This window comes from Lampris incognitus, chromosome 1 (genome assembly GCF_029633865.1).
Source record: "Lampris incognitus isolate fLamInc1 chromosome 1, fLamInc1.hap2, whole genome shotgun sequence".
Lineage (NCBI taxonomy): Eukaryota > Metazoa > Chordata > Actinopteri > Lampriformes > Lampridae > Lampris > Lampris incognitus.
The window spans coordinates 4,539,820-4,567,207 of NC_079211.1; the positions used below are offsets into that span (position 1 = coordinate 4,539,820).

The 27,388-nt window shown below is 46.6% G+C and overlaps 1 protein-coding gene across 1 annotated transcript in view; it reads right to left on the minus strand.

Annotated features, from left to right (window-relative positions):
• The window catches only part of fat2 (FAT atypical cadherin 2), a 132,424-nt gene that overhangs the window by 72,385 nt on the left and 32,651 nt on the right, over positions 1–27,388 (minus strand). The window contains exons 6-13 of the mRNA XM_056275045.1: positions 19,413–19,552; positions 16,182–16,244; positions 14,240–14,452; positions 13,023–13,233; positions 8,268–11,935; positions 7,308–7,704; positions 4,443–4,642; positions 2,607–2,760 (exon numbers count right to left, since the gene is read on the minus strand). Of these exons, the coding sequence (XP_056131020.1) occupies positions 2,607–2,760; positions 4,443–4,642; positions 7,308–7,704; positions 8,268–11,935; positions 13,023–13,233; positions 14,240–14,452; positions 16,182–16,244; positions 19,413–19,552 (5,046 nt within the window). The remainder of the gene's footprint in view (positions 1–2,606; positions 2,761–4,442; positions 4,643–7,307; positions 7,705–8,267; positions 11,936–13,022; positions 13,234–14,239; positions 14,453–16,181; positions 16,245–19,412; positions 19,553–27,388) is intronic.

Genomic DNA, 27,388 nt, shown 5'->3' on the forward strand with positions numbered 1-27,388 from the left:
GCTCCTCCTCCAGGAGAGGAATGTGAAAACCCCGCTCTAGTGACCAACTTGGCACAGCTAGAAGTATAGTCAAGGCCAGACATTTTAGGGGCCATAAACATAAAACACATTTTTGAATAGAGGGGTACTTTAACTATCTCAATAATCTCTGAATGGACTGTATGACTGAACCACCCAGACTTCACACACTCATGTCACATCTAAACTCTACTACTACTAGTACTACTTTCGGCTGCTCCCGTTAGGGGGCGCCACAGCGGATCATCCGTTTCCATCTCTTCCTGTCCTCTGCATCTTCCTCTGTCACACCAGCCACCTGCATGTCCTCCCTCACCACATCCATAAACCTCCTCTTCGGCCTTCCTCTTCTCCTCTTCCCTGGCAGCTCCATATTCAGCATCCTTCTCCCAATATACCCAGCATCTCTCCTCCACACATGTCCAAACCATCTCAAGCTTGCCTCGCTTGTTTTTTCTCCAAACCGTCCAACCTGAGCTGTCCCTCTGATATACTCGTTCCTAATCCTGTCCTTCTTCATCACATCTAAACTGTGACACAAAAATAAGAATCTATAACCCCACTTTAACTTTTTTGCATGACCTCATAACATTTCCAAGATATCTGATCAGTTTTACCATTTTCCAGCTGTTTTCCACGGCTGGAAAATGAGTCTATACATTTCCGGGTTTTCCAGAACACGAGGGAACCCTGAAATTGTCACAAAGTGCTTTACAGACCACAAATAAGTGAAACACATCAGCAAAACAGCAGAATTAGGAAAAAGCACATGAATTACAGTTGAGAAACCATCAGTAAGGACAATTAATAAGCAAAGAAACGGGTGAAAAGGCCAGATGAATAAAGTGAACACATTCCAGGACAGGCCTCAGCTGGAAAGGTGGAAATGTATTTATTTATTTACCTGGAAAAGACTAATACGAGCAGTGGCACATCATCTGATGAGCTGTTTTAAACAATATATAAAGATCAGTTCACACGAACAGACCGTCTCATAAACACACCAAAACCTGCAACAGCAAAGCTGGTGAAACTGGCTGAGTGGTGACGGTGTGTGGTTCAAAGTAGTGAAGTCAAGCTGGCATGTAAATACCGTCACTTCTTCATGTCTTTCAACACACTTTCATAACGGTTCAGGTGGTTACCTTTGGCAAATGTTCACACATACTTAATAATAGTTAATTACATACTGAAACCCCTTGAAGCAAATTTGTAATTTGTGGTATTGAGCTATACAAATAAAATTGACTTGACTCGAATAGTAATAATATCTGAAAAAAAAGGTCTGAAGACTGATTAGAGACAGTCATGAAGAGGAAGTAATGACGGTGTTGTTTGAAAAATAAGGAGGGACTTCTTCCGGTCCCGGCCTGTTCCTGAGAGGCCTCATCACTCAGCTCAAACAAACAGCCAAGTTTATGTAACGGTCACGGATAACTAGACTCGCTAGCCCTTAACCGGGGTCGGACCCTTTAGTCGACTGGTTAACATAGTCACCCGTAGTGCGGGAGACACGGGGTCGCGTCCCGGCTATGGCGGTTCCCGGCTGCACCCCCCTGAATTCGCTACATTGGTTTCAGAAGTGGGATTCAATGTAGCGAATTCAGGGGGGCACAGCCAAGAACCGCTGCAGCCGAGAACCGCTGCAGCCGGGACGTGAACCCGTGTTTCCCGCACCACGGGCGACTACGTTAACCAGTCTACCAAAGGGTCCAACCTGTTAGCCATGGGCTAGCGAGTCTAGTTATCTGTGATCATTACACTACCCCCCCTCCTTCGGGAAGCACATCCCCACGCTTCAGCATATCAGCTCCCTCACGCCTCTGGGGCATGCGCTTCCGATGGCCTCACAGCCTCACCATCCCACTTCTGACACCAATGTAGTGAACTCAGGGGGGGCGCAGGTAGGAACTGCCACAGCTGGGACGTGAACCTGTGTCTCCTGCACCATGGGCGACTACGTTAACCAGCCAACAAAGGGTCCGACCTGTTAGCCAAGAGCTAGCGGTCTAGTTATCCGTGCCCATTACACTTATTCATGAAGCCATTTTGGTTCAACTCCCTTTAATCTGTATGGTCTGCTGTTATTTACCACCAGCTAGTCTTATTCATGTCTGTAGCTGCTCTTCCAGGGGGAGGACTTGTTTGGAACATGTTAGAGCAGCCTTCTCTTATTCACTTCAATTCAGTTCAATTTATTGTCATTAAAAACAATGTGCAGGCACATGTTAAAAATGAAATAAGGAAAATAAAATATTGGAATGACCTTCAGAAAACCTTCATGAGCTCGTCTCTTCGGAAGAGTTCCAAGCTTTGGTAAAAAATCAGCAAGTGAAGAGTGAAGATGCTTTATGTAAGCTGGATTCTGTACTATGTGTTGGCTGTCCATCATGCCTGTATTTTTTACCTGGTTTGTTTTTAAAATTCAGTATCTTTGTACGTTGTAATAATGGTACACTATCTTGGCCAGGTCTCCCTTGAAAAAGTAAATGTTTGATCTCAGGGACTCTGTGGTTGGATAAAGGTAGGAATAATAACTTATTGCACAGAACTTTGACACAGATGCTGACAGATGCTGTGTCAGGTACCTGTCCTCTGGTCCAGGTGGAACTTGTCCATGTCCGGCCCATGGAGGGTGTAGGAGATCTGACCATTGGCCCCCATGTCCGGGTCTGATGCCGACACCTTCAGGATGAACATGTTAGATGGGGAATTCTCCATCACCACCTCCCGGTATGCCAGCTGGACAAGAAGAGAAATCATCCATTTTAAATTGCAGGTTTTCTTGTCATGTGGAGCAGTTACAATGGTGAAAATGCAAAAATGGCATCCCAACATATGAGTGCAGAGGCGCTTATGGATGAGGCTATATGTTCACCCCCCCTCCCCTTTTCTCAAATAAAAAAAAGGAAATTAAACTGGTTTGGGCACGTTTGACGAACGGAAAGGACACTTGCAAATGACATCCTGCAAAGCCTGGTAGAAGAGACTTGGAGGAGAGGGAGACCAAGAAAAACCTGGGTAAACAACATCGGAGAATGGCTGCAGATGAGCGTAGTGGAGGCGGGGAGAGTGCGATTGATAGGGAATGCTGGAAGAGACTTGTTGAGGCATCAGCTGTGCTCCTATGACCTCCATAGGTTACGGAACTGATGATGATGATGATTTTTCTCCCCAATTGTATCCGGCCAATTACCCCACTCTTGGGAGCCGTCCCTGTTGCTGCTCCACCCACTCTGCCGATCCAGGGAGTGCTGCAGACTACCACATGCCTCCTCTGATACATGTGGAGTCGCCAGCCACTTCTTTTCACCTGACAGTGAGGAGTTTCACCAGGGGGACGTAGCGTGTGGGAGGATCACACTATTCCCCCCAGTTCCCCCTCCCGAACAGGCGTCCCGACCGACCAGAGGAGGCGCTAGTGTAGCGACCAGGACACATACCCACATCCTGCTTCCCAACCACAGACACGGCCAATTGTAAACTAAATTTATTTCTAGTTTTTTTCCATTTATCCCACCCGATTAACCCAATGGCATATGGCCGGAACTCTTGTCGAATAACTCCCCTGGCTCACGTTTCCACAGGAAGGAGATAGTTGTAACACCAGCCTCCTTCAAACTTGTGTCAGCTGCTCTCGCTATTTTACACGCTGAAGCCTCGCATGGATTGCATTACCTTCAGGCCGCGAAGGAGACGTAGGGAGAATGCTTTTGGTTGCTTGGTTGCAGGCGCCCCGATGGGCCAGAGGGGTCGCTGGAGAACGACGAGTCCCCAAACACTACACCGATCTACACCCACTATCCCTCGGGTAAGGGTGGCCTAATGAATGCCTTACCCCGTAGATGCTCTGGCCGTGACCGGTTACGGCGAGTCTCGGATATGAACCTCCCAGCCACATGACGAGCGGATTGCAAGAACGGCAGTTTATTCCGCTCCGCCATCAGAGCAGCCTAGACACGGCCAATTGTGTCTGTAGGGATGCCCGACCAAGCTGGACGAAACACAGGGATTCGAACCGGCGATCCCCGTGTTGGTAGGCAACGGAATTGACCGCCACGCCACCTGGACACCCTATGAAGGAATCTATGGAGTTTTTATATGGTCAGAAGTTCAGGTTGCTTTTGTTTAGTGTTGAGCCCCTGTCCTCCTAAAAGTGTGTGCATGGCCCCGCAGTGAAAAAAGGAAGTAAGTGAGTTCGTGAGTAAGAATGGACGTCTGTGGCCCAGGGGGTAGAGGAGCCATTTAATGTCACCAGTTGAAATTCATCTACGGATGCTAGTTAAGTTCAGTAGGCAGCGGCAGAGGACTACAGTTGCCATAACTGCATAAACAAGTAGAAAGCCTTAGAAACCTCTGATAATATCATTTTAAAACACAACTCTAGGGGGGACAGGGCATGGTATAACCTGCCAGTCCTGTACCTGTTCACACTGTGGACTGTTATCGTTGATGTCTAGCACGTGGACCTCCACCGTGGTCTCGGCCTGGGACCTTCCGTCTGTGGCCGTTACCTTCAGGCTGTATCTGTTTTTGGTCTCTCGGTCCAGGGGCTCCTTCAGGATCAACCCCCACTCGCCCTCGTCCTCCTGGACGATTGCAAACTGGCCCAGCAGGTCCCCGTCTGCAGGGTCCGACAGCAGCAGAGTTAACAGGTAAGTATAGATATGAGTGTCTTGATGCATGCTGAGTAATCCAGGTAAGAACACCAAAGAAGATTGAACCAGTTCATCCAGACACAACGTTTACTGACAGACATGTTTTTCTTATCTAACGCCTCTTTTCCACTACATGGTAGCGGCTCAACTCGACTTGCTTCTGTGTCATTTTCCATTACATAACAGTACCCCTCAGTGTAGGTTTTTGGTACCCGCTCCAGTTTTTTTGGAACCTCGACAAAGGTGGTACCAGAAAAGTGGTACCAGTTACCAAAATGCTGGTACTTTCCAGTAATGGAAAACGAAAAAAGGGCAAGTCGAGTTGAGCCGGTACCATGTGGTGGAAAAGGGGTATAAGTGACTTCTTCAGTCTCTGCTGACGGCGGCTACCCCTTATAAACAAGGGGTGGGGATACCCCCGGGTGGGGATACCCCCACCCCTTTAAATTAAAATCCATCCATCCATTATCCAAACCACTTGTCCTACTCTCAGGGTCACAGGGATGCTGGAGTCTATCCCAGCAGTCATTGGGCGGCAGGCGGGGAGACACCCTGGACAGACCACCAGTCCATCACAGGGCCGATGCACGCACGCAAACACACACACACACACACACACACACACACACACACACACACACACACACACACACACACACACACACACACACACACACACACATTCACACATAGGGACAATTTAGTATAGTGAGTCACCTGACCTACATGTCTTTGGACTGTGGGAGGAAACCGGAGCACCCAGCGGAAACCTACACAGACACGGGGAGAACATGCAAACTCCACACAGAGGACGACCCGGGACGACCACCAAGGTTGGACTACCCTGCGGCTCGAACCCAGGACCTTCTTGCTGTGAGGCAACTGTGCTAACCACTGCACCACCGTGCCGACCCCAAGTGTAAGCTTTTACAAGCAAATTCTATCCAAATAAATTAAAATGGGAAATTAAAATGAGGAAAATATAAAGAGAATTTGCTACAATGGCCGCCAGAGTAGAGGAGGTTGAGCGGGCGTAGCTCTGAGGCAAAAACTCCTCCGTTCGATAAAGAACAATGCTTTGACAGCAAACCTGCCCGGCTGTCTGCCTGGAGGGAAAGCAGAAGGTCTGAGTGAACTCAAATCTCTGTTGTCGCTTTGAGTTGCTGCGGGGCGTCGACCGCACTTCAGCCCCATATACATGTCACCCTGCTGCTGTGTCATTACTCTGACATGGAGCACTGCCGCCACCGCACTAACACCAGGGAGCCTGGGGGGGAGGCGTTTCATCCCACCACCATGTTAATAACCCACTCTGATATGCTCTGCAGCCTGATTACTGATGATGGAACACACACCCACACACACACACACACACACACACACACACAAACACACACACACACTCATACACACACACACACACACACTCACACACACACACGTGCATGTGGCCCCAAAAAGTGACAATCAAATATACAAACATACAAGTAAGGTTAACACACAGGCAAATGTGCACATACACACACACTGATGAGGGATGGGTGTCGCTAAGATTTTAATGGTATGGGCCTCCAGGTAGCATAGCAGTCTATTCTGTTGCCTACCAACACGGGGATCGCCGGTTCGAATCCCCGTGTTACCTCAGGCTTGATTGGGCGTCCTTACAGACACAATTGACCGTGTCTGCAGGTGGGAAGCCGGATGTGGGTATGTATCCTGGTCGCTGCACTAGCGCCTCATCTGGTAGGTCGGGGCGCCTGTTTGGGGGGGAGGGGGAACTGGGGGGGAAATAGCGTGATCCTCCCACGCGCTACGTCCCCCTGGTGAAACTCCTCACTGTCAGGTGAAAAGAAGTGGCTGGTGACTCCACATGTATGGGAGGAGGCATGTGGTAGTCGGCAGCCCTCCCCGGATCAGCAGAGGGGGTGGAGCAGAGACCGGGACGGCTCGGACGAGTGGGGTTAATGGCCGGATACAACTGGAGAGAAAAGGGGGGTGGGGGTTTTAACAGTACTACTCTTAGCGATATTGTTTACTGATCCAGTACTCTTAGCGGTTCTTTTTCTTGTTGTTTTTAAGAGAAAAAAACAAAACAAATTCAGAACAGAGTTAACATTACTTTATGTTCTCGTGTCTGGACAGACCCTTACTTCTAATCAGGAACCGTGTGTAGAATTTAGTGAACTCCGTGTGGCTCTAGGCTGCTAGCATACATAACATACCTGAGGTGGAGGCACGACAGATGAACTGCGAGCTAGGCCGCCATCCCACTTCTGACACCAATGTAGCGAATTCGGGGGGCCGCCGGGAATTGCCGCAGCCGGGACGCGAACCCGGGATGCGAACCTGGGTCGCCCACACCACAGGTGACTGCGCTAACCAGCTGACTAAAGGGTTCGACCCGTTAGCCAAGGGCTAGCGAGTCTAGTCATTCATGGTCGTTACAATAATTTAGCACCAGTGCCCCTTTAGGACTGGGTTTCAGTACCCATCCCTAACACTGACATATACAAACTCAGAAACCCACACACATAGGTTCACACACACACACACACACACACACACACACACACACAAACACACACACACACACACACACACACACACACACACACACACACACACACATACCTGTGATGTAACACGTCACCAGGCGGTTCTCCAGCGCCACATCGGCATCAGTGGTAGTCATGGAGACAATAACCTCACCGGGCCGGCTATTCTCCAACACCGAGCCACGGTACACATCCTCTGAGAACCATGGCGGGTTGTCGTTCTCGTCCGTCACCGTCACCTCCACAAGGACAGACGAGGACAGCTTAACGTCCCCGCCGTGGTCCGTGGCCACTACATGGAACCTGTAGACCCTGGTGGCCTCAGAGTCAGTCTCCCGCAGAACCGTTACCCAGCCGCTGTCTCCGTCAATGGAGAAAACATCAGTGATGTCGCCAGTGATGTCATCAGGCAGCGACTCCAGACTGTAGGTCACCAGACCATTGGTGTCTGTGTCGGGGTCATTGGCGGTCACCTGGGGAGAAAGTGTCACAGTTGGTGGTTTTGTTACAATTTGAGGAAAGATAGCAGACATCAGAGTCGACACAAGGCTTTAAGTTTTGATGGTCTGATGTCTATACTTATATCTGTCACTCACTTAATAATAAACATCCACCCATTACCCCAACACCGCTTATCCTGCTCTCAGGGTTGCAGGGTCGCTGGAGCCTATCCCAGCAGTCACTGGGCGGCAGGCAGGGAGACACCCTGAACAGGCCGCCAGGCCATCACATACACACACACACACACACACATTCACACCTAGGGACAATTTAGTACGGCCGATTCACCTGACCTACACGTCTTTGGACTGTGGGAGGAAACCGGAGCACCCGGAGGAAACCCACACAGACACGGGGAGAACATGCAAACTCCACACAGAGGACGACCCGGGATGACCCCCAAGGTTGGACTACCCCGGGCTCAAACCCAGAACCTTCTTGCTGTGAGGCGACCGTGCTAACCACTGTGCCACTGTGCTGCCTAATAATAAACATATGCACCATAATATGGCACAAAAAATGGTACCCCCTCTACCTGGATGACAGTGGTTCCAGCAGGCATGTTCTCAGCCAGAAATGCCCGGTATGGGTTCGCCTCGAACACAGGCTGGTTATCATTGACATCCTGAACCTGGATGCTCACAGTCACCAGTGATGCTACGTTTGTCCCGTTGTAGTTCCCCTGGGCAATCACATCGATCTGGTACCACTTGGTCTTTTCATGGTCTATGGTCTTCTGGACCAGCAAAGTCCCGCTCTCTTTGTCCAACGTGAATACTTTGTCTTTGTTGCTTTCCAGCGTGTTCCCGTTCACAAGGCTGTAAATAAGAGGCGTGTCTGAGTCGGCCCTTACAGAGCCGATCTCGCTCCCCATAGGAATATCCTCTGCAGCAGAAAAGGTGTACAGAGGCTCAGAGAACTTGGGAAGAGGAACCTCTGGGGGGACCACTTTCACTTGAAGAGGGACTGTGGAGTTATGGAATGGGAGGCTTCCATCACGAGCTTTGACTTTGAAGTTGAAAATCTTGTTTTCCATGCCGACCAGGCTCTCTTTGACATTCACCATGCCCGTGAAAGGGTTAATCTCAATAATGTCTTCCGTCACTTCCTCCGCTTCATCCACTATGTATGTGACGTCGGCATTTTTACCTTCATCTGCGTCGTAAGCCATGACCTGAATGACAGGGGAGCCTTTATTCACAGTCGACTGGATGGAAACCTGGTACTCAGATGCCTTGAAGTGAGGTGGGTTGTCGTTCTCATCTGTAAGGATAATCTTGACCGTGCAAAAGGCCACTTTTCCACCTCCATCTTTAGCCATCACTTTGATAGCTATCACTCTCTGGGCAGCATTTTCCCTGTCCAGGGGCTGTGTTGTGACAATCTGCCCATCACTCTCAATAGCAAATTTTTCATCAGCAAGTTTGTTTATGATGGTGTAGTCAACAGTGCCATAAGGCCCGTCATCAGGGTCAATGGCAGCCAATCGGATCACTCGTGTTCCTGGCTCTGCATTTTCTGGCAGGTCAGCCTCATAGACACTCTGCTTGAAGTAGGGGCTGTGTCTGTTGGTATTCATCATGTCAATATTGACCGGCGCTGTGTTCTGGAACACCCCATCTGACACCGCCACCGTCAGGTTGTAGTAAGGATCGAGATTCCTCTTACAGACATTCGAGAAGGAGATTATTCCCGAGGATTCGTTCATGCTGAAATACCGCCCTTCATTCCCGGAGATGATTCTGTACTTGAGGTTGTTCAGATCCCCGCTGTCTGGGTCAGAGGCTTGGATTTTGATGACTATGTGACCACACTTGGCCATTTCATCTAGTGTGGCATCGTACTGAGATTCAAAGAAGTTTGGGGTGTTGTCATTAGTATCGGTTACATTGACAATGACATAGGCCTCACTGCTGAGAGGAACAGCACCCTGGTCAGTGGCTTTGATTTTCAAATGAAGGTGATTTATAGTTTCATGATCCAGCACTTGTGTAGTGACAATGAGCCCGCTATTGGGATCTATGTCGAAGTAATCCATCTCATTTCCATCTGTTTTCACCATCTGAAAGGTCACATCTTTGTTTCTTCCAGAGTCCCTGTCGGAGGCAGATAGCTGAATGACAGAGGTGCCAACAGGAAGCCCCTCAGCAATCTCTGAGGTATAAGTAAGCTTTGAGAAAATGGGAGCATTATCATTCACATCTTCCACCTCGATTTCAACTGTAGCTTCAGAGAAAGCTCCGGTGACGGAGTCGGAGGCTCTAACTGTCAACGTATGCAAGGACTGACTCTCATAGTCCAAGGGGTTCGTCACAGTCAGCACCCCTGTTTTGAAGTCAATGTGAAAGTGTTTAGAAGCATTTTCCTCCTGTAGATTGTAGATCAGCCGGTAGCCCTCAGGATTTCTGGCCTGGACATGTAAAATGGTGGTGAAGGGTGGGACATTTTCAGGGACTTTCAGTGGATAAAGAGAAGTCTGAAAAACTGGGTTTGTCCGATTTCTCACTTGGATACTGAGATGTGCTGATGTGGTGCGGCTGGGCTGGCCCTCGTCTGAGGCCAAGACAGTCAGCACATACTTATTCAAAGCTTCAAAGTCAAGAGGTCTTTGAAAGGATATGTCACCAACCTCTGGATCTATCCTGAAGAGGTCGTAGTCCTCCTCTAGTTGGTACATAATGGATCCATTTTCACCCAGATCACTATCACTGGCAGCTACTTGATACAAAACATCGCCCGGGTCAGACTCTTCAGAGATCATCATGGAAAAGGGTAGGTTGAGAAATTGTGGCGTGTTGTCATTAACATCATCTATGTAAACCTTAACCTGGGTTGTAGCTGTCCTGGATGGTGTTCTCATGTCATGCACCTCCACCACCACATCATACAGTTCCTGTTCCTCCCGGTCAAAAGGGATACCAGTGGTTTCTAGAACCCCTGATGTTTGAGATATTGTGAATCTGCCCATTGGGTTCAGCACAGAATAGAAAACAGGTTCGTTCAAGTAACAGCCAGTTGCTCTAAGTACTGCTAAAGTTTTGACCGTCTTCAGGTTTTCCATCACATTGGCTGAATAAAGTTTCTGCTCAAATGCAAGGTCACTAGCAGTGACATTAGTCACATTTATCTTGATGATAGCTGAGTCTTTGTAGAGGCCATCAGAAGCTTTGACAACCAGCTGAAAAAATGGCCTAAATTCGGACACATTGCTCACTGTGATGAGTCCTGTGTTGGGTTGAATTGAAAAGGCATTGTGAAGATTCCCCTCTGTAATGCTGTATGAAACTGCTGAGTCAGAGTCACGGGCCATAACTTGCACAACCTCTGCACCTCTGACAGTTGGGAAGATGATGGCTGGCTTGTACACAGGGGAGGTGAATTGTGGCGGACAGTCATTGAGGTCCAAAACGCGGACTGTGACCCTGGCAGGCTCTGTCGCATAAAGCCAAGGTTCCCCGGAGTCCCTTACCTGCACGGTGAACTGATACTCTGCCTTGGCTTCAAAATCGACAGGCGATATGATGGAAAGAGTTCCCATGCTCGAGTCTATCTTAAAAAATTTCAGAGCCTCTGATTCAAGTATGTGGTAGACCAGCAGAGAGTTGGCATCTCTGTCTGCATCCTGGGCCTGGATGACCAGAGGAGTGTTCCTTTCACCCATCACCATGCTGTTTATGTGAGCTGACTCACTTATCTGGCCCAGATACTCCTGCTGCTGAAAGATGGGGGCATTATCATTCTCATCAATGATGTAGACATGAACAACAGTCTCTGAGGAACCTCCATTTGTGGTGGAGGCTATCACCTGGAGCTTGTAGGAGAGATGCTTCTCAAAGTCAAGGGGTTTCTGAGTTGAAATCAACCCAGTGTATGGATTGATATGAAATGTCCCATTTGGGTCGCCCTTTTCAATCCCATAATGCACCATAGCTGGGCTGGTGGCTGAGACCATGAGCACTGGGGTTCCAGGCTTGTTTGATTCACTGATCTCCGCAAAGTATTCATCTAAGGAAAAGACGGGTGGGGTTTGGTCAGAGATGCGGATGTGGACATGGACTGAGCAGAAGTCGATGCGCTGAGGGAAGCCCTGGTCAGCCGCCTTCACTGTCAAGTGAAACTGGTCTTGGGGATGAAGATCCAAAGGCTTGGATACACTGATGTACCCCAGCTCCGGGTCTATTGAGAAGATGTTGTCCAGGTTCCCTGTAGGGGGAAGGGAACAATACCAGTTTCATTTAATAACTACATCGCATTGCACTGTAGAAGATTTAATGAACCAACAGTACTATCACCTGGTGAAATCAATACAAGTTCTACAACTCATCTATTCAACAAAAATGCTGACAGATCAGGTTATTTTAATACAATGCTCTGAGTCAGAAGTAAACAAAGGGATGAAAATTGTAAATATTTTTGATTTTGAGATACTTTATTGATCCCCGTAGGGAAATTATGCTCTGCATTTAACCCATCCTAGCTGTGTAGCTTGGAGCAGTGGGCAGCCGTCATGCAGCACCTGGGGACCAACTCCAGTTCATCTTGCCATGCTTCGGTCAGGGGCACTGACAGGGGTATTAACCCTAACATGCATGTCTTTTTGATGGTGAGGGAAACCGGAGCACCCAGAAGAAAACCACCACAGACACGGGGAGAACACGCAAACTCCACACAGAGGACGACCTGGGATGACCCCCACGGTTGGACAACCCCAGGGTTCAAACCTATGACCTTCTTGCTGTGAGGCGACAGCGCTAACCACTGCGCCACTGTGCCGTCCAAACGAGATGTTTAACTGTGTAAATGTTGACTACTACAACAGCACAGAAACAGAGCCATGTGTATTTGTTAAAACCTGTAGGCAAAAATATAGAAAAACATATTACAGCTATGGACAACAGATAAATCTATTTTTCTCTAATAATTTTTTTTTGAGTAACAGATTAAATTTTATATCATTGACTTTTGTGAACCGAGACTGATGTATCAAGACTAGATTTTAATAAATTATTTTTTTAACTCTTGTATGTTATGTTGTGCTCATGTGACCTTTTTTACCTGGTTTACATCACCAGTGGTTCTTTAGGGATGTGCCACCTTTTCCATTGCTACCCTGACAAAGAGCCTTGGTAAATCAAATTTTGAACATCATTAACACCCCCTGGAAGCGTAAGACAGACTGGGGCTCTGTTTTTCCATGTAGCTGTTATTCATCTGCACCAAACCTTCCTGTTCTGATATTCGTTCTTGAATGCATGAAAATATATTTATCTCACTACAGAACAACACATACCAGAGTGTAAAGAGTAGCTGATATCGGCATTGCTTCCCGTGTCCTTGTCCAGCGCCTTGACCCTGATGACCTCTGAACCCTTAGACGCCAGGTTAGAGATGCTGACCTCATAGCGTGGGCTGAGGAAAGTGGGGGAGTGGTCATTGCAGTCCTCCACATAAATGACCGCTTTCACAAAGTTCCTCTTCACTGGGATCTCCTGGTCACGTACCTGAGGAGGGCAGATATTAATATTTATTTATGTCTTCCTCTGTCCTCTCTCTGTGTGGACTCGGATGTTGGGTATTTTGCATTGTAAATTATTCGGTAAGAAGAATCCAAAAAATACAGAATTGTAGTTCTGGTTCATCCATCCATCCATCCATTATCCAAACAGCTTATGCTGCTCTCAGGGTTGCGGGGATGCTGGAGCCTATCCCAGCAGTCATTGGGTGGCAGGCAGGGAGACACCCTGGACAGACTGCCAGACCATCACAGGGCTGACACACACACACACATTCACACCTAGGGACAATTTAGTATGGCCGATTCACCTGGCCTACATGTCTCTGGACCGTGAGAGGAAACCGGAGCACCTGGAGGAAACCCACGCAGACACGGGAGAATGTCCACACAGCGGATGACCCCCAAGGCTGGACTCCCCAGGGCTCAAACCCAGGACCTTCTTGCTGTGAGGTGACCGTGCTAACCACTGCGCCACCGTGCCGCCCAGTTCTGGTTCATTGTTTTCAATTTCTTTTCGTATAAAGAAAGCAGGTATACATGGTTGTACAATGCTAACATGCTCCTCTTATTGCTGCTGTGATGAAAGTGGGTGATGGGACATTTTTTTTCTGCGGTTTTGTGAGCGTGTCCTTTCACTTTCTGTAAAGCCCTTTGGAACAGAGTTAATTGATTTTGATTACATTCTACTCAGGGACAAAGAAAATATATTCATTCTTATGTAATTTAATCTATTTCGCATTTTTTCATGAAATGATTATTGGTTAATGATTATTATCCAGGGTGTCGCCCCACCTGCCGCCCAATGACTGCTGGGAGAAGCTCCAGCATCCCGCAACCCTGAGAGCAGGATAAGCAGTTTGGATAATGGATGGATAGATGGATGATTATTGGTAAAAACTGCTGTTACTGAGACATGGTTCTTCTATTCTATTCTACTTTACTCTGTTTTGCTTTATTCATTATTATGTATTTCAATAATACCAGAACAGTACCATCACAATCAGAGTGTGGGTGGAGATCTTCTCATAGTCCAGTTCCTCGGTCATGACCATCACACCACTCTTGGGGTCCAGGTGGAAGTACTTGCTACTGTCCGGGTGGAGGCTGCTGTGAATGGAGTACACCAGCTTGCTGTTGGTGTCGGCATCCCGGGCGCTGATCTGCAGGATGTCCTTCCAGGGAGCCGTGTCTTCAGGAACCCTAACCTGTGGAGGGCAGGAGGGCAGAAAGAAGGGGGAGATGGGAGAATAGTTTCAGGGTTGGGGTCAGGACACCTATGCAGGTAGAAAATGGATGGGGGTTGGATTCCCCCTTAAAGATCCACTCAAATTATTTTAATTCAGTCAGGCAGGTTTTATTGTGCAATATTAATGTTAGGAGTAATTTCTTCATCTTCAGAAGTATAATTTGATTTGTTATAGGTGTTTTAGCACCCTCTCTCTGAACACAGCCAATTCTCAGCCAGTTGAGTTCACAAGACTATTGATAGCTAGCTAGCTTGCTAGCATGATGTTGTGAGGCAACTATTCCAAAACAGACCAACTGACAGACTGATGATGACAATTCATTGACTGTCCAATCAAATCAGAGTACCAGATGATGTCATTTATTACCATAAGCTGATTGGTTTTCTACAACAGCTTAATTATGTTGACAAGCAGGAGGACAGTTTCTCAAGGGGCTTTAGTCACCTTTTAACTACAACAGCAGTTCTAACACTTTGAATGACTGTATACTGACAAACCCTCTGTTAAAAAACACAATGAGATTGAGGGTGTCCAGGTAGTGTAGTGGTCTATTCCGTTGCCTATCAACACGGGGATCGCCGGTTCGAATCCCCCGTGTTACCTCAGGCTTGGTTGGGCGCCCCTACAGACACAATTGGCCATGTCTGCAGGTGGGAAGGCGGATGTGGGTATGTGTCCTGGTCGCTGCACTAGCGCCTCCTCTGGTCTGTCGGGGCGCCTGTTTGGGGGGGAGTGGGAACTGGGGGGAATAGCGTGATCCTCCCACGCGCTACGTCCCCCTGGTGAAACTCCTCACTGTCAGGTGAAAAGAACCGGCTGGTGACTCCACATGTATGGAGGAGGCATGTGGTAGTCTGCACCCCCCCCCCCCCCGGATCAGTAGAGGGGGTGGAGCAGAGACCGGGACAGCTTGGAAGAGTGGGGTAATGTCCGGATACAATTGAGGACAAAAAGGGGGGACATTTTCATCTAAAAAAAACAAAAAACAATACGACTGGAAAATAAGATTTTAAATTGGACTGGATCTGTAAATTCTGGCACTCTAAGAGAAATGATCGCTGCAAAACCTGAATAGGAAAAGTATTGGTTTGATCCAGTTTGGACAGTTTTGCATCTGTAATTTGTATTTATGGCCTAGCTGACGGCAAGTGGTATTTCAGGGTAAGAAAATGAATTTGCGGTGGTAATGCAAACTTTACAACTGAGTGCCTGCAGAAAATATTTAGTGGGGGGGGCAGATGGGGCCAGTGAAAATCTTGGGGTGGCACACTAATAAGGCTATATAACGTAGAGAAACTTTAGTGTACGCAGGTTAATACAAAGGTAAAGACACTATATTATAGTGTATGATAAATTGCATATTGTTCAATTCCTTTTGCTGAGCTCATGTGAACATGAGATTATGACATTCACACGAGATCAGCCAAGGAATCATTCATTCATTCATTCATTAGCCTATCAAATTCCAATTTGAACAGTCATGTCTTTCTAATCTAAATGATAAATGAACTAAAAGATAAATTCTTATACGAAACGAATGATAGCACCACATCCAGCTCAAAAAGCTCAGGAGGGCAGAACTCAGAAACCGAGATGGACGCGTTGCTTGGGAAACTTTTTCAATGTGAATCAGATGTGATTGTGAAAAGGAAACCGGTCTTTCCCCATTTAAATGTTCTGCTCTCACCTCATACAGCGGCTTCAGGAAGTCAGGGCGGTGTTCATTCATGTCCAACACACGGATGTAGGCCTACAGTTTCAGAACGTTAGCACAAATGATGGTTCAGCAGGAGCATATTGTTTGAGGAAAGGGTCAGAAATTAATAAAGGATCAAATTACAAGACAGACAGAATGAGCAGGGAAAAGATGATGTATGAATGAATGGAAACACTTTTTGTCTTGATGCATGCTCAATAATCCAAGTAAGGAAATCAAAGAAGGTTGAATCAGTTCATCTGGACACCACGTTTATTGAGAGAAATGTTTCATCTTCATCTAAGTGACCTCTTCAATCTCACCTGACTGCAGGTACCCCACCCTTATAAACGATACAGTGACTGCAGGTACCCCACCCTTATAAACAATACAGTGACTGCAGGTACCCCACCCTTATAAACAGTACAGTGACTGCAGGTACCCCCATCCTTATAAACAATACAGTGACTGCAGGTATCCCACCCTTATAAACAATACATTGGCATAATGACCGAAACCAACAATCATTTTCATATGCAAATATGGGTGTGGCCGTTAACTAGAGTTACAATGGCCATGTGTCCCATTCACAGAGGATGGAGGAACAGTTGCAATCACAGCATTGTAAGATGGTGACAGATGTGCTCTTGGGGCCCAGACACACCAAAGCGACTAGTGGCGACGAATGCCGACTGTTGCGTCGTCTCATGTCGTCTGCCGTTTGGGCCAAAAAGTAGCACTTGAACACACCACAAAGAGTACAGCCAACAGCCAACTAACATGTACGTTCTGCACTGATTCGCTAAGCTGAACAGCCAATCAGAGGGCTCTCTCTCACTGACGGGCTCTGCTGATTCAACATGCTGAATCGGCCGAAAAGCTGCCAACAGGGGTCCGACTAGTGCTGACAGTGCGGGACACACTGCAAAAACTAGGGTCACAGACACTCATCAACGGCCCGGCATTGGCCAATGGCCGACCATCAGCCTGGTGTGTCAGGGCCCTTAGTGACCTCTTCATTCTCAACTGACTGCAGGTATCCAACCCTTATAAACAATACAGTTGCTTAACAACCGAAAACAATGATAGATTTCATAGTCAAACTGCCATGAACACTAACTAGTGCTTCAAAGGCCATGTGTACAATTCAGAGAGGATTTGGGAATGTTTGCAATCACAGCATTGTAAGATAGTGACAGACGTACTCTTGAGCCCCATCTCGGTTCAGGGGTGGTCATTCCCTCTTCACATAGATGGCCTCTTTGACTCCCCATTCAAACCAGCATTCCTCCCTATCAAGTATGTGCACATCCTCATTCCTGAAAGAGTGGCCACTGGCCTGTAGATGGTGTAGACTGTGGTGACCTGGCCTGACGTGTTAGCTCTCCTGTGTTGTGCCATCCTCTTGGTCAGCGTCTGTTTGGTTTCCCCGATGTATAAGTCACGGCAATCCTCCTGGCACTTAACAGCTACACTATACTGCTCTGTTTGTGCCGGGAGACCTGGTCGCAAAAGCAGGGCAGGCTAAGCTAACTGCTAGCCCATGCAGACCGGCAGTTCCAATAACACCGAGGGTGGTCTGGCGGCGGCCTCACCTGGTGTTGACCTATGGTGTTTTTCATGTCATCGTGTGGAGTGTGGGGAGGTGTGTCAAGGGTGTCTGGCTGGGAGAGCTGGCGTTGGATCGGCTAGGGGAGCCTGGTCTGCTGCAGTCAGTGGGCCCAAGGACCACGGCCCCTGGCCTGGAACTGCACCCAAGGAGGAAGCGCCGAGGGCGGTCTGACAGGATGCGGAAGCGGGGCAGGCTAAGCTAACTGCTAGCCCATGCAGACCGGCAGTTCCGACAGTCATCCTGGCTGGTGTTCGTTCCCTTGGACAGTGATTATTTTTTTTTTAGTTTAGATATATGTGTTAGTAAGTATGTGTGTTCTTGTAGTTTTGGATGTGTTTTTGTCTTTGTGTTGCACTGCTGTGGGCTGGGAGACACAATATTTCATTTAATTTCAGGCACGGAAGTACATGAAATGAAATGACAAATAAAGGGCTCCTGATTCCTTCGGGTGGACCAACTTCTGGTGCAGCCAGCGTGTTTTGGAGTTTGAAAGCAACTGAGACTGTTTGGAAAATACAAGTCTCAACGGTTCGTTTTGTAACTCTAGTTAATGGTCATGGCAACCTGCATATGAAACTGGTCGCTGTTTGGGTCGTTATGCCACTGTATTGTTTATAAGGGTGGGATACCTGCAGTCAGCTGAGACTGACGAGGTCACTTATGCCCCTTTTCCACTGCATGGTACCGGCTCAACTCGACTCTACTCGCTTTACTTTTTGGGAGTTGGCTTTCCACTGCAGATAGTATTCCCTCACGGCGAAGCCCCGCTGGTCATTTGTGGGCATGTTGACTAGTTTTTCTTCCCTTGTCTACCAGCACCCCACACGAGTGTTTCAGTTTCAAAAAAATCAACAAGACCAACTGTAAATGTGTGCTTCACATGAACAATATTAGTGTAACTATGAGAGTCACTGACAACAAATTATTTTTCATATCGATAGATTATCAACTATAATACAAGTTTCATAAGACTCACTTTGGCATTTCCTGGTTATAAACACAGCTGTTCACTTTTCTCTGACCAATCAGTGGTCAGGTTTTATTCATATCTAAATAAATAGAAATACATTTTATTTATGTTTTTGTTGTATTTTATTTATTCATATTTTATTCATATTTAAATCTAAATATTTTTATTTATCTATTTATTTACTATATAATATTTTATTTCTATTTAAATAAATATAAATAAATATACATATATTTATATTTATTTATATTTTCATTTCATTTCATTTATTTATTTATAGAGGTATTTTCATGTCACCTTTTAGTATGGGCTCAGCTTACTTGGAACCTCGATGGAGGTGGTACCAAAAAAGTACCTGGTCCCAGGTGCTATCCCTAATTTTTGTCCAATGGAAAACCAAAAAAGCGAGTAGAGCTGAGTCGAGTCGAGCCGGTACCATGCGGTGGAAAAGGGGCGTTAGGTGATGAGGAAACGTTTCTGTCAATAAGCGTTGTGCCCAGATGAACCGACTCAGCCTTCTATGACAGGAAATACTGTTTACCCTGCAATTACATGTGCCATTTGTAAACTTCCTCCCTGACATGTCTACTTGCAAGAGAGGATTTTTCCTGCTTGTTCGGTGTGACGTGTGTGCTCTAACCTGCGTGGTGGCGACGTGGTGACCGTCAGTGACCCTGAGGGTGAGGTTGTAGCTGGAGCACCGCCCGGCATCCAGATGGCGGGCGATGATGATGGTCCCCGTGTTCCTCTGGATGTCAAAGTCCTTTTCTTCATCACCTCCTGAGAAGAGGAGGGAGATGGAGAGAGAAAGAAAGATGGACAGATGGATGCAGAGACCAAACCAGTGACAGGAGGGGAGAGAGAGAGAGATAGAGATAAAGAGCAACAGAGAAAGAGGGATGGATTATAGGAGAGGAGACAGACAGAAAGATGGTTGGAAGGAGAAACAGAAAACAAAAAGAGAGACAGAAAGACAGAGAGAGAGAGAGATGGAGGCAGACAGATGGACAGAGAGAAAATGACAGAGACAGAGAAAACAGACAAATAGTTGATGAGGTTTTCTTCTGTTCCTGCACACATGATGATTCCATCATAGCAGTGACGGTCTCTGTGAGAACCTCAGATGACTGATGAGATGGAGCCGTGAAGCCACCTGAGATGTCAAGGGAACCACATTACACCCAGCCAGACATGTCTGTCTTCTTATCTGTCTCTCTGTCTGTCTGTCTGTCCACCTGCCTGTCTTACTGTCCACCTCCCTGTCTTACTGCCCACCCCCCTGTCTTACTGTCCACCCCGTCTTACTGCCCACCACCCTGTCTTACTGTCCACTTCCCTGTCTTACTGCCCACCACCCTGTCTTACTGTCCACTTCCCTGTCTTACTGCCCACCTCCCTGTCTTACTGCCCACCTCCCTGTCTTACTGTCCACCACTCTGTCTTACTGCCCACCTCCCTGTCTTACTGTCCACCACCGTCTTACTGCCCACCTCCCTGTCTTACTGCCCAACTCCTGTCTTACTGCCCACCACCCTGTCTTACTGCCCACCTCCCTGTCTTACTGCCCAACTCCTGTCTTACTGCCCACCACCCTGTCTTACTGTCCACCACCCTGTCTTACTGCCCACCTCCCTGTCTTACTGTCCACCTCCCTGTCTTACTGTCCACCACCCTGTCTTACTGCCCAAATCCCTGTCTTACTATCCACCTCCCTGTCTTACTGTCCACCTCCCTGTCTTACTGTCCACCACCCTGTCTTACTGCCCAAATCCCTGTCTTACTATCCACCTCCCTGTCTTACTGCCCACCTCCCTGTCTTACTGCCCATCTCCCTGTCTTACTGCCCACCTCCCTGTCTTACTGTCCACCACCCTGTCTTACTGCCCAACTCCCTGTCTTACTGTCCACCTCCCTGTCTTACTGCCCACCTCCCTGTCTTACTGTCCACCTCCCTGTCTTACTGTCTACCCCGTCTTACTTCCCAACTCCCTGTCTTACTGCCCACCTCCCTGTCTTACTGTCCACCGTCTTACTGCCCAACTTCCTGTCTTACTGCCCATCTCCCTGTCTTACTGCCTATCTCCGTCTTACTGTCCACCTCCCTGTCTTACTGTCCACTTCCCTGTCTTACTGCCCAACTCCGTCTTACTGCCCACCTCCCTGTCTTACTGTCCACTTCCCAGTCTTACTGCCCACCTCCCTGTCTCACTGCACACCTCCCTGTCTTACTGTCCACCTCCCTGTCTTACTGCCCACCTCCCTGTCTTACTGTCCATCTCCCTGTCTTACTGCCCAACTCCCTGTCTTACTGTCCACCTCCCTGTCTTACTGTCCACCTCCCTGTCTTACTGTCCACCTGTACTTGTCTCTCCTTCCGACCAGGCTATTTGTGTGGTTTCTGTCTACATTTCTCTTTTTTCTGTTTGCCCATGTGTCTGTCTACCCACCTCCCTGTCTAACTGTCCACCTCCCTGTCTTACTGTCCACCTGTCTCTCCTTCTTCTGACCAGGCTATTTGTCTGGTTTCTGTCTTTTTTTCTGTTTGCCCAGGTGTCTGTCTTTTTGTTTTCGTTTCATTCTGTGTGTCAATGTCCCTGTCCGTGCTGCTGGCTAGCATCTAGTCTGTATCTCTCCCTGTCTGTCTGTCTCTTCAGTCATCTGTTTGACTGCCTGTCTGTCTGTCTGTCTTTGTGGCCAACCTTCCCCTGAGCAGACGGCACATCAAGTATTTGTTCAAGCACTAACTCCAACTGATGACTCAAAGACAAAAGAAAAGTTTATCCTTCAGTTTTCCTTTCTGTTTCCTCCCAAAACCCAAATCAACACCAGAGCATCTTTCAAGCGTCTGCTACTACTACTACTACTACTACTACCACCACTACCACCACTGCTACTACTACTACTACCACTACTACTACTACTACCACCACTACTACTACTACCACTACTACCTTTACTACCACTACTACTACCACTACTACTACTACTACTACCACCACTACCACTACTCCTTCTACTACTACCACTACCACTACTACTACCACTACTACTACTACTATTAAAATTACTACTAATACCACTACTACCACCACTGCTACTACTACTACTACCACTACTACTACCACTACCACCACCACTACTACTACTACCACCACTACTACTACTACCACTACTACCTTTACTACCACTACTACTACCACTACTACCGCCACTACCACTACTCCTTCTACTACTACCACTACTACTACTACTACTACTACTACCACTACTACTATTACCACTACTACTAATGCCACTACTACCACTACTACTACAACCACCACTACTACTACTACCACTACTACTACTACTACCACCACTACTACTACTACCACCACCACTACTACTATTACTACTACTACCACTACTACTACCACTACTACTACTACCACTACTACTACTACTACTACTACCACCACTACTACTACTACCACTACTACCTTTACTACCACTACTACTACTACTACTACCACCACTGCTACTACTACTACTACTACTACTACCACCACTACCACTACTCCTTCTACTACTACCACTACTACTACTACTACCACCACTACCACTACTACTACTACTACCACTACTACTACTACTATTACACTACTACTACTACCACTACTACCACTACTACTACTACCACCACTACTACTACTACCACTACTACTACTACTACTACCACTACTACTACTACCACTACTCCTTCTACTACTACCACCACTACCACTACTACCACTACTACTACTACTATTACCACTACTACTAATACCACTACTACCACTACTACCACTACTACTACTACTATTACCACTACTACTAATACCACAACTACCACTACTACCACCACTACTACTACTACCACTACTACTACTACCACTACTACTACTACCACTACTCCTTCTACTACTACCACCACTACCACTACTACCACTACTACTACTACTATTACCACTACTACTAATACCACTACTACCACTACTACTACTACCACCACTACTACTACTACCACTACTACCACTACTACTACTACTACTACTAGTAGTACTATTACTTTCGGCTGCTCCCATTAGGGGGCGCCACAGCGGATCATCCGTTTCCATCTCTTCCTGTCCTCTGCATCTTCCTCTGTCACACCAGCCACCTGCATGTCCTCCCTCACCACATCCATAAACCTCCTCTTTGGCCTTCCTCTTCTCCTCTCCCCTGGCAGCTCCATATTCAGCATCCTTCTCCCAATATACCCAGCATCTCTCCTCCACACATGTCCACACCATCTCAATCTTGTCTCTCCTGCTTTGTCTCCAAACCGTCCACCCTGAGCTGTCCCTCTAACATACCCATTGAAGAAATGAAGTCTCGTTTGCTGAATGTACAGCAGAACTATATCAGTCTTTATCATATGTTCTCCATCATTTAATATCTCTCTCCTTCACTGACACTCTTTTCTTTCTGCCGTCCCTCTCTATTTCTGTCCTTACCTTTTTCTTATTTGCTGTCACCTTCTTACTCCCCCTCTCCTCCCCCTCTCTCCCTCCCCTGCCCTGTGTGTTCCTGACACACTTGTTTCCACAGGGAAACATTTGGCGGTGACACGCTCAGAACAGAATGCCGGACCACTGGGGGTAAAGCTCACGCCTGCTCTCCCAGATGGTGTTTATTAAGAAATACACCTTCTGAAGGCTGCTGTACACCAGCTCCACCTCTTCATCCTGCTGCACCCTCCAGTCCGTCGATACGTCCACTGCAAACAGAAGGGTGGGGGTTTGATCTGAGATTCTGCACCTGCTCTTTCTTATTTTCAGCCTTTTAAGGGTCTCGTCCCTTTTTTGTTTTCTGGCTACAGTTGTGTTTGTGCGAACCGTGAAATGGGCCAAAGAGATAATGGAGCCTAAAGGCCATTTTACATCAACAGCACATAAACGACACGAAAATGGGAACGGTTCAGAGCCAAAGTTGCCCCGTCAAAACTGTTTACATGTCTCACAACGTGAGAATTTAGAACACTGCAGCCCGAATAACAAGATAAATGACAACAAGATAGATTCAATGTCATCCAGTGACGATGAATTGGTACTACAAATTTTAACAGAAAGAGAAAGAAAAACGACTTTGGGTGAATCCAACTTTAGGCGTGAGGAATGAACATGAGGAGTTCCACTGTCACACAACTCAAAACTGACAGTGAGTCAGATTTGGTCTTTTCATTATGAAATTAGTAATCATAACATAACATGATGGCCGAACCCATTCTTTTGCAGGCAATAATTAGGAAATAGGAAAATAATTAGGAAATCAGATATTGCAATCTCAGTAGGTGGACAAGATGTAGAACACCTAGAGAGCTTCAAATACTTGGGTTCAGTTAAGAAAAATGACGGTGATGTGCAGATGACATAAAAATCAGAATTACCCTAGCAAAGAAAAGAGTGATGGAGATGGTACTAATATGGAGAGATAGGGGAGTAAGAAGAGAAGTGAAAGCCAGTCTACTTAAAGCACCCGTCTGGCCAGTGTTGTCATACGGAACTGAAAGTTGGACATTGAAGAAAGCGATGGTAAACAGGTTGAGGCTGCAGAGATGTGGCTTTATCGTAGGATGCTTCCAATAAGTTGGACAGAGAAACGAACGAATGCGAGCATCCTTAATGAATTAGGAACAAAAAGAGGACTAATGGCACACGTAAAGAAAAGAAAGCTATCATTCTTTGGGCATACCTGTCATCCAGGCAGTGTTGTAGTACTCGAGTCCAGGACTCGGACTCGAGTCCGACTCGAGTCCTGATTTTCATGACTCGTGACTCGACTTGGACTTGAGCACTGATGACTCGGACTTGGACTCGGACTCGCGAATTTACTGCATTCGGACTCGGAAGTTGGAGACCCGGACTCTGACTTTTTAATTGATAAAGACTGTTTTTGTTAGATTTTTTTTAAATAATAGGCTCTATTAAAATATATTGATAGCTATATTAATACTGTAACATTATTCAGTTTCGTGTAAGGGCAGGCACGTGTGTTCCACCTACATGTGGATTCACGTGGCGTGCATACCGTCATGTTCAGTAGCGCCAAGATGCCTAAAGAGACGCCCCGAATTGTGCTCTTTGCTTACACAGATTTTACAACAAATTCCAGCAAGATCACTGCTAGATGTTCGATATGTAAACGAACTATTGAGGAGAAGACCGGGACAACCTCAAACTTCAACAGACATCTGTCAAGGATACACCCAGAAAAGTAAGTGATATGCAGTCAGTTGACGATATGGTTGGTGATCAGTTAACGTTAGCTAGCTAGCTAGCTATCTAGCTACGGTAACAATAGCCTCTGAAGTAACTCAACCACTGGTCCAAGATGTTGGGTTAGGTGGTGTGGCGGGTATACCATATCACTAGAACCGTTGGGTTCGGTGGTGTGGCGGTATATCATATCACTAGAACCAAGTGAGATTGTATAGGTAAGTTAAGTAACGTTACTGTTAGAGTGCTAATGCAGCATTGCACAGAAAAGTCACAGTACGGTTCGCTTTCGGTACGAGCGTGCCATCCATCTCACTAATGAGTTGGTAAGTAACACGCAGCGTCTTCGTGTTATAGGGAAATTAAAACTGATTTTTCTTATTTATCATTTAGCTAATTACCAAGTATCATACACTTAACAGAAAAACACACCACTCTGAACTACCGTGTTAGCATTAATCTTAGCTAGCAATAACAAATCTGCACATGGCAGGTCTCCGCCATGAATATTCTCCAAGTGCGGAGAAGGAAGAAGTCTAGCCTATATGCATCCACAAATAATGTTGATAAAATGTGCACAACTTTACAATGCAAATAAAAATAATTGTAGGCTATTACTCGCTAAATGGACTAATTGAAGAAAGCTAATGTGGATGCCGCCACTGGTTTTCTTGAGAGCTGGAGACGGTACGAGATTTGACGGATGTGGCATTTCCCCCCCGATGTACCGAAAACTACCGAACGGTATGGTGATTGGTGACACCGCATAGGCTACTGTAAATATGGGGATATTTTTCTTTGCATATATGCAGCATTGGCTGTGCCAAATTCTAAAAATAGACACGCGCAACGTAGCTTTTACCAGTACTATGAACTGGCTCTGTCTTCTAACAAAATCACATCCTCCCTGACCCATACAGAATAAACATACAGACTCACGGAGGATAGAGAGTTAAAGCTCAGCTAGGTAGCATGTAACATACTTAAATCAATAATTAAATGACTGGGTTTTGCTAATTAATCCCTGTCCTGTTAGTCTCATAAATTATGTATCTTTTCTCATACTTTTCATTTATCCAGCTAGCTTACATTAGTTAATCTACTAATATGGTAATGTTAGTTATATAGATAACTAAATATGTAACTTAACTGGTTATGGTTCAAACAACTATGTGTATAATGTGTAACATTTGTATTGTTATTGCATATTGTTATAGCTATAACGTTACACATTTTTTGCTGTGAGAAAGATTACTTGAAACAGTTTGGCATCAGCAAGCTAAAGTGTGTATCCTATCTTCCCCTAGGTTCCAAGAATACCATGCCTCCACTGCTTCAGATGTGATGCCAGCTGCTTCAGGTCAGAAGACTATCACATCATTTTTAAATGATGGACAGCAAAGGATGTACGACCTCAAACATCCACGTCAGAAGGCTATAAGGGGTGCCTTTGTAAAAGATCTAATCATTAAGTGCTGCTTGCCACTCTCCATCGTTGACAACAAGGACTTCAAGCACTTGCTGCATGTCCTGGACCCTCAGTACCGGTCCATAGCAAGATCCACAATTTCCTCTGTGACCATTCCAGGAATGGTGGAAGTCAAGAAAGAACAGATAAAGAGCCAGCTGGCAGAAGCATCGAGTGTTGCTGTTACCACAGACATTTGGAGTGATCGAAAGATGCGGTCATTCCTTGAAGTGACAGCACACACAGTGGCAATGGATAAAAAAAAACAGGAACTCAGCCTTCAGTCATATCTTCTTTCCTGCAAAAGAGTGCATGGGAAACACTCAGGAGAGAAGATTGCAATGATGTTTGAATGCTGTGCTGAAGAATACCTGATTAAGGACAAGATCAACTTTGTCATAACTGACAATGCATCCAACATGAGAAAAGCTTTCCAGGCCAGCTTTCCCCTAGAGGATCCTTGTGATGCTGAAGCTCATGATCCCAGCTCATTTGAGGAGGATGATGAAATATGGCAAGACCTGATGCCAGAAGATCAACAGACAGTCAATGACACTTTGGCTGAGAACTGTAAGATGCAGAGACTATCATGCTTCACACATTCACTGCAGTTGGTCATAAAAGATGGTCTGAAAGACAACAGTGGGCTGTCAAGCACCCTAGCAAAGCTATCCCGTGCAGCCAACCTCCTCCACAGTGGCACCTCGTTTAAAGACTGCTTTGAAGCGTGTTTTGGTGATGCAACAATTCCAACAGCGAATGCCACACGATGGAATTCCACTCTGAAGAAGGTGAAGGCTTATGTGCATTTAGACATGCAAAAGCTGTCCAGTGTGTTGGAATCAGAGGGGCGCAAAAGCCTTATCTTATCCC